This window comes from Haliaeetus leucocephalus, unplaced genomic scaffold (genome assembly GCF_000737465.1).
Source record: "Haliaeetus leucocephalus isolate CR32 unplaced genomic scaffold, Haliaeetus_leucocephalus-4.0 Scaffold110, whole genome shotgun sequence".
In the NCBI taxonomy this organism is placed as follows: Eukaryota; Metazoa; Chordata; class Aves; order Accipitriformes; family Accipitridae; genus Haliaeetus; species Haliaeetus leucocephalus.
The window spans coordinates 2352109-2360265 of NW_010972546.1; the positions used below are offsets into that span (position 1 = coordinate 2352109).

At 45.6% G+C, this 8157-nt stretch overlaps 1 protein-coding gene across 1 annotated transcript; it reads right to left on the reverse strand.

Annotated features, from left to right (window-relative positions):
- Window positions 1-3927: 3927 nt before the first annotated feature.
- On the reverse strand, window positions 3928-6247 carry LOC104842926 (keratin, type I cytoskeletal 42-like). The gene is made up of 6 exons (XM_010585584.1): window positions 6005-6247; window positions 5543-5625; window positions 5112-5268; window positions 4852-5013; window positions 4388-4513; window positions 3928-4250 (listed from the first exon to the last, which is right to left on the reverse strand). Exons 1-6 carry the CDS (start codon window positions 6176-6178, stop codon window positions 3990-3992), a joined length of 963 nt encoding a protein of 320 aa, XP_010583886.1. The 5' UTR covers window positions 6179-6247; the 3' UTR covers window positions 3928-3989.
- Window positions 6248-8157: the final 1910 nt, after the last annotated feature.

Sequence of the window (8157 nt, forward strand, 5' to 3'; positions counted from 1 at the left end):
TCACTGATGTCTTAAACCTCTGGTATATTCACTCCTCAGGGATTTTTTCTGATGGTGTTGTAATTCACATGTGTTTGCTCTCTCTGTAACACACAGACCACATCTGCTGGAGCAACCACAGTACATTTCATCTACAGCCACCAGTTGTGATGCTGATAGCTTCTGCTTACCAGTTTGAGTGCTGATATAACTCCCCCTCTTCTCTCTGGGGTACCCACCCTTGCTCTTTTTATCCTTAGATTCCTTTCCCAATCTTACACCTTCAGCCTAAGTCTCTGTTTGTCTTTGACATATTCATTCTTGCTTTACAAGATTTGCACGTTAAAAGAGAAAAGAACGAGCTCTTACAAGCTGCACTGTGTGCTCGTGTGAGTGGCTGCATATGTGGAATATGATAGAAGTTTGCCTGCAGTCAGTGTCCCAGGTCACTTCTTGTCCTGTTGTCCCATGCACTGCATCCTCTGCATTTCATTTATCTTCTCTTCCCCGTCTCTTCCTGTGCTGTTTCCACAGTCATCATTTTCCATCACTGTCCAGGTTATAAACTCATTGGGCAGGGAAGGCATCTTTTTATTTCTGCATAGCATTTAATGCAGTGACCTCAGAGGTGCTACATAAACACTCAGGCAGATTAAATAATACTGAAATGTGCAGTATAATTAGTGTTGCAGGAATGGGAGATACAGAACTTAGCAGAGAAAGTATTTAACATTGAGCCTTGTCCAGAAGCTCGTTAGAGCAATTACCCCCACAGGGCTAACAAGTGTCTGTTACTTGGACAGAGACTGGGGAGAGGCCATCCCCGAAAGGGACAGCTGGAGCCAGTCCGTGGATTGCTTAGCCCCTGGCCCTCTGTGCTGGTGCAGTCATACAGACATGACATGTGACTTGGAGCTGAAAGCTTAGGGCATGAGAGGTGACAGAGGAGCAGACATGGCTTTCTGCAGAGCAAAGACCCAGAGCAAGAAACAGAAGTCCCATCTTTGCTGTGATTTTTGCCAAGAGAATAGCTCTGTGTGGTCAAGCTTTGGCTTGTCCCGTGTTGTCATTCCAGAAACATCTGAGCTGTTTCTTTCTTTAGAAATGGACACTAATTCAGACTCATTGTATCCCCTGAAGTCTTCTTGTTAGAAGCCTTCATGTTAGACCTCTGTATAAGGTTAGTCGTCAAACCTCATCCAATAGTTCATTACAGAAAAAGGCTAACAGAGCCACATAATAAAGAGCAAAGACTGTAAGCACCACTCATGTCTGTCTGACGGATTTGTTAGACACTACTACCAGTGAGATGGGACAGGCTGGATCTTGAGTCTTTGCTTGCACAAGCAGCAAAATGCAGTTGTGTCCCTGAATGTCTTAGTAATTCCTTTCTCTGTGGTAATAAAATACCAGCATCTTCTTTTTTTTTTCTGGCTGTTTATTGTATCTTACTTTTAAAAAAATTCTCTCCCACATATTAATTTGTCTCACCCTTTTATCTTCCCACATGTTGCCAGCTGGTTCTTCCTGTTTGCCTTTTTTTTAAATCCATTTAAAGGTTCTTTATTTAGCATTTTCTCTGGGAATTGTTTTCCTGTACCAGAAGGGTGTGTCAAGTCCAGCAGAGCCTTGCTTTCAAAATTACCACTTCAGTATTATTTGGGAAAACTTATTGTTCTTGATCTTATCCTGTTACTGCATATTCATAATAACTCAAAGGTGTTGTGTATTATATTATTATATTACATTATATTATATTATATTAGCACACACCTACTTTAATGAAAACTCGATTTTCACTCAGAAGTCTCTTTCAATAGAAGATTGTCAGTCAGACTGCCTTGAAACCCCTTCCCTGCACTCTGTCCAGCCTCCCTGAATGTTTCTTTCCTCATCACCTTCTACTTCATGTCTTAGCTTATGCTTCCTCCTCCAGTAGCAAATGTCCCTTTCCACAGCATCAGCTGGTCCCTTTCCTCCATCCTCCTGCAGCTGCCCCTCCATCCTACAGCCACTGAATTCAGCAGCAGTGCAGCAGATGGGAACATTGCTTATTTTTCTTTTTCTTTGCAATGATTGCTTTGTGGATATAGATCAAAGATGGATTTCTAACCAACATTGTACAATAACTCTATCTGCTTAACAATTTTTAATTGTTAATTTACTTGTAGAAATTATTTCTCAGGTTCAAGGCTGTGTCAGTAGTAGCAAAGTTTTATTAGAGACAAGCTTTGGTAGTTGTTAGACAACTGACCACAAAACAGTTTAGCCCAAGTGAAGACAAGGGATCGGATCAAAGCAGCATCAGAGGATGAAGACAGCAGGCAGCGTGGGTGGCAGGAAGGCAGCCATTCTGCAAAGATGCTTCTGACTGGTGCTATAAGCAGAACTGAGAACTGTCAGGTCATTTTTGCCTTGCTTTTTCCAAATGGTTTGCTCTTCAAGAGACCTCCTCAGGGGGATGTGCAGTGGGGCTGGCAGGGAAGCTCTGTTGTCTGCAGTGACCTGCCAAGGGAGAGCAGGGAGTATTACTTTATCAGGGGTTTTGTCTGCATACCATGCCTTTGTCTTGCATCCCCCTTGCTCTTGTACTGACCTTTCTTTTCCCTCTTCTCCCTAGCTTGCTTAATTTAATATACTTGTTGAAAGACTCGTGACTGATTCCCCCTCCCAGTTCCTCATTTTCATGTTGTGCTGAAAGTCTTATAAACACATTTACTACTAGTACCCCCCCCAGTGTCAAACATATTTTCTATGCATAAGTTTATAAATGCCCTATAGCTGCATCCCTTGCCACTGCTTTCTACCATAGCCTAATTAATCCCCGTACTCTACCACCTAGAAAAGCCTGGAGATGTCTCATCCTCCCCTCCCCCAGGTACATAGCAGGACTAAAGAAGCAGCTCATAGTCACACTCACAGGCTTCTAGAGGACACCTCACCTTACACATCCTCACCGAGAGAGCACAGGCTTAGGGCAGGCATGGCTGACACAGGCTGGCTTTAAGCCCACCGCCTCTTCCAGCTGATGTTGCAGGGGCTCCTCTTCCCACTGGCCCTCTGTGGAAAGGAGACAGCTCTGGTAACCACAGTCCCCGACATTCACGCCCTGGAGATCTGCCCCGTGACCTGGAGCATTGGCTTTAGCTGTGTCTCTTCAGTCACTATTGGCCACTTCCCCTTCGAACCATGAGGGTCATAAGAACAACAATTAGCACACCCTCCATCCCGCCTGTCTGTTGACAGCTATTGCTTTTCCATCTCGACACGCTCAGGATTACCAGAGGCTCTGAGACAAGCTCTGACAGTGTCATTTCATCCATTGTAACTGGCGTTTTGGAACAAAACCTGATTTTTCATGTAACTAATTTAGGACTGGAGAGTCCAGGAGAGCCCACCTCAAGGCACCACCATTAAAATACCTCTTTTTCCAAACTAATGGAGCAGGTGGGTGCTCAGGCTGGTTATGTGTGTATGCAGCCATTTATGAGATTAACAGCATGGCTCACTGTTTCAAAATCTCAGTCAATGGGAGGCAGGGAAGAGCCAACTGCTTTGCATACAAATTAAATTTCCCAAAACTTTAATTAAAATTGTTGTGTGAAACTGAAAATGTTTAGATGATTTATTGTTTCAGTTAATTTAACTGCCAGTCCCTAATCCTGTCTAGCTGTGGCAAAGCCTATAAAGCTCAGTTAAATGACAGTGTTAATAAAAAACCTTGCCCAGCTCACAGTGAAACCGCCCTTCAACAAGCTGTGATGCTGCACCTTGCTCAGGTGGCTCAGACAGCTCTGGGGGCCTCTCCCAGCCGCCTTCACTGGCCCAAGTTAGAGGAATGGTCTCTGGCTTGCACTCTGGACATTCATCAGAGCCAAATCCTCAAATGCCTTGTGGTTTGCTGAGAGGCCCTGTCTGGTAACAGGTCAGTACTGGTTCCTCACCACAGTGTTGCTTTTACCATTTGTATCACAAATTTTCATATCCCTGTGAGTCAAAGCATAGAGATTTTACAGTGCCCGGGTCTGTCTGTAGTCTGCGTACATGATGTCGTGCTGTCCCCCCTCCAGCAGGCAGTGGTAGGTCTGAATCTCCTGCTCCAAACGGCATTTGACATCCAGGAGGGTCTTGTATTCCTGGTTCTGGCACTCCATTTCTGCTCGTATTTCAGCCAGGCGCTGCTCCACGCAGGAGATCTGATTCTGTAGCTCAGCCAGGTATTTGTTGTAGCGACATTCAGTTTCCGCCAAAGAGGATTCCAGGTTTTCTTTCTGAGAATGGAAACAATATAAAGGTACCTGGGTATGCTGCAAGCTTAGCCCATCTGGTTACAGGTATGACTCTGGTCATATGGCTTTCTAAAGAGAGCTGGGGAGTCTGAGATGTGAATCATAGTGGCATCACCTACCATGGTGAGCTGGGCTTGTACATTGATTTCCAAGGCCTGCAGCTGACGTCTCAGCTCAGTGACCTGTTTGTTGCTTGACTCGATCTCCTGGCTGCTTGTGATGACCTCCAGATTCACCTCCTCCACCTGCAAAGTTAGAAAAGAGCAGCCCTTTCCTCACCTCCCCAAAGCATCGCATTGTGGCAGGGGCTTCACTACACTGCGTGTGCAAGCCCTGCAGTGCACTTGAGTATTTCCAAATCTGAAGCCCCCCCATTTATTCCGTTGTGACCCTGTAACACCATGCAGTGGCCCGTCTGCCATGAACAGAAGAACACTGAAATTGGGCAGTACAATTAGATGCTGAGCACATCTGTGACACAATTGCTGATATTAAGACATCTCCAGTAAATGTTCTTAATCTCTCATTTTTCCCTTTCCCCCCAACAGGTAGAGTAGGGTACAGCTCTGCATGTATATAGTACCTTGCAGGCATACCACTGCTCAGTCTCTTTGCGGTTGCGCTCCATCAGCGTTTCGTACTGGCACCTCAGATCCTCCAGGATCTTCCTCAGGTCTGGGCCAGGACAGGCATTGACCTCCACGCTCACATCTCCGGTCGCCTGTTTCCTCAGACAGTTCATTTCCTGCAGAGAATACACGCACCATATCAGTAATGCTGACACTTGGGGGGATTTCCCTTCTTCTTTCTTCTTAATTCTCTAAGAGTAAGGGGCAATCTAACCTCCTCATGGTTCGTCTTGAGACAACACATCTCTTCAGTCAAAGCCTCACACTGCAGCTGCAGGTCGGTCTTGCAGCTGGCCAGCTGATCCAGGACTGGGCGTAAGTTGCAAATGTCTGTATCTACATTTTGCCGGAGACCACATTCAGTCTCGTACCTTAAGCCACAGCCAACAAAGAAAGGTCAGCATGTCAGTAAACCATGGCAAGCCTTTGAGTTGAGTTTGTGGGGAAATAATTTAGGATCAAGTTCTTTCACTTCAGGCACACAATGCTATGAACATTGTCAATGGTATCCACGTCTTTCACAGAGATCTGCATTTTAATACGGCAGCATGACAAGCAAAGGGTTAGGATTTCCCCATCACTACTGCTCACCTACCCTTCCACGGGCAGTGTGAACCCCTCAGTCCAGTACAGGACCATACTCACTTCACTCGGAAGTCATCAGCAGTCATCCTGTTGTTATCAATATTCAGAAGGATTTTGTTAGTCTCCATGGCTGCACACAGGATCTGGAAAAGAAAACGCAGAAGAGAGATTCGGGCTTGCAGCTTCCTCTGGCTCCAGAAGGGCCTGGAGGAAACACCTACCCAGGGTAATGCAACCCACTTATTTTATAATGATTCCATACACTGGGATTGTTAATCAGTTAGATGGCATTACAGTGGGGAAACCTGCATGCCAGCTTGTTGGAGCAGGCTTTGCTGAAACTTCAGCTCTCTGTAAATGCAGCGTTCTCCTCCCTCAAACTGCCCATTTCATATAAAGTATTTCTTCATCTGCACCTCCAGAGACATAGCTGTTGCCTCTGCCATTTGACACTGGTCTATCCGCATGTGAAAGCAAAGCCCAAAGAAATACTTAGGATTTTCTTGAAAAACAATTATTTACCTGGTTTTGAAGGTCTTCGATTTCCTTATGAAAACAGCTGTAGTCCCGTGGTTCGCAGCTGGGCCCTACCTTGGCATACCACTCTCTGATCTTGCACTCAAGGTCAGCATTGTCTCCCTCCAGGAGTCGCACCTTGTCCAGGTAGGAGGCCAAGCGGTCATTGAGGTTCTGCATCGTTGCCTTTTCGTTATTAGCAAATAAGATCCCATCACCGCAACCAGCGCTGGCCCTGGTGAAACCACCACCAACGCTTCGAGTGCAGATGCCTCCACTGCTGAATCCAAGGGTAGAACAAGCCCTCTGGGTAGCTCCAAAGCTTCCACCAGTAGCACTGCCGGCACTCAGCTGCTTCCCAAGTAATCCCTCGCTTAAACTGCCACCAGAAAAATTGCCAACTGCACCACCTAAGTCATAGGCAGCATGTCTTCCTGAGGAAGCGGAGGAGACCTTTCTTCCACTACCAGCTGCAGAGCTGCCCGCGCTGCTTCTGCCTTGGGAACAGGCAGTAACGACCTGCCTGACGGCACAGCTCATAGTGAGAGCGCAAGGATCCAACTCGGAGCCCAAGGCAAACTGCACAGATCACTGCGGGAGCCGATTGTGATCCCTCTGTCCCCATAGTCCTCTATTTATACCATTCCTTGTGGATGTTGCCACTGGAGTAGGGCTGTTTATTCTTCCTCCTTGTGACCTGGCTAGTACTGTTTTTTTTTTTCAGCTGGAAATATTTCCCCAAAGGCGTTTGTCTCCAGAAATCCCACAACAGAAAGATGCTTTGGTTAACAGAAGCGTGTTTCAAAACTACATCAAAAATGTTACTTCCTGAATCATCAGGTCTGACCTGTGATGACAGCTAAACAACAGTGACACAAAAAATGACGATACCCGAGAGTGCCCGGGGAATGAAACACCATAGCAATTATCCATCCCTGACGTGGGCGAGTCTACCTGGAAAGTGAAAGCTGTGGGAAAGCTGTCCTGTCTGACAGACCCTGTTCAACCCCTTTGTGACCAGAAGTGAGGGTGCCCCCTCATTCAGGTGCCCTGCAGTCCCTGGGACCGGAGCCAGGAGACCACCCTGGACCGTGCTGCCTGTCTGCAAGAGCACCGCAGCAAGGGTCTGTCCCATTCTGCGTGGCTGTCAGTTGAGTGAGAACCTGCCAAGGTCTGGGTCATTAGACCTCGAAATGCTCTTCTTTTGGAGAACACAAAAGAATAGTGTACTTGAGTGTACCAGTGACTATTTGTTACTTTTCTTTCTCCTGCATGCATCAAAACACCCCCTTTCAGAGGGGAGATCCCATGGTATTTGTTTTGCTGCTTTTGAGAGTAGACAAAATATTCAAATATTTATCCAAAATAAAAGAGAAAAGGATATTTCCTGAGTACCAAATGTTGCAGTTAACTATGAATATTCACTGCCAAGAGAGGACAGCCACACAAGATGTTTCATAATATTTCTAAAACAGTAACACAGAGAATTTCAGAAGTAGCTGGGTTCTGTATAGCTCTGACCCAGTTCCAACCAGCACCATGGAAATTCTCCAAATAATCTAGGGGAAATGTGTTAAATTTAGAAAAAACACTAGAAAAGATCATTTTTAAAAAGATATTAAACCTATTTTTTAGTCTTGGAATGCTGAATTGAGGAAGAAGGGAAATAATTAAAATGTTTTGTCATCTGAATCTTTCATTTTATTAATAATATTAATACAGCCATGCTAATATTGGCTGACTTTCACCCCTGTGTTGTTCAGCATTGGTTTTGGCATCCAGGTCACCTGGACACATCACATAAAGGATGCGTCAGGTGCAGCCTGTTTCAGAAATACTGCTTATGCCATTTGGGAAAGTTCATTAGTCTTGATTTTAACTTGACACTGCAAATCCAGAACACCTTAAATGTGGTGTGGATTCTGTGTATGTCCATCCTTTGTTACATCCATAATTGGCAAGTGAAGCCTGTGCCATGGTACCATGGCATGCCTCATCGGTGGCAAGATCCTGAGCGGAAGCTGTGGCATGGTCAGGATCAGGCACCTCTGCCATGGAGCCCAGCAGCCCAGCAGCCCAGCAGCAGTTAATTGATAGTCCTTCATTTTTCAATGAGAAAAATTGAAATGTTACTGAGTGGGGTTTTTTTCAATTATTGA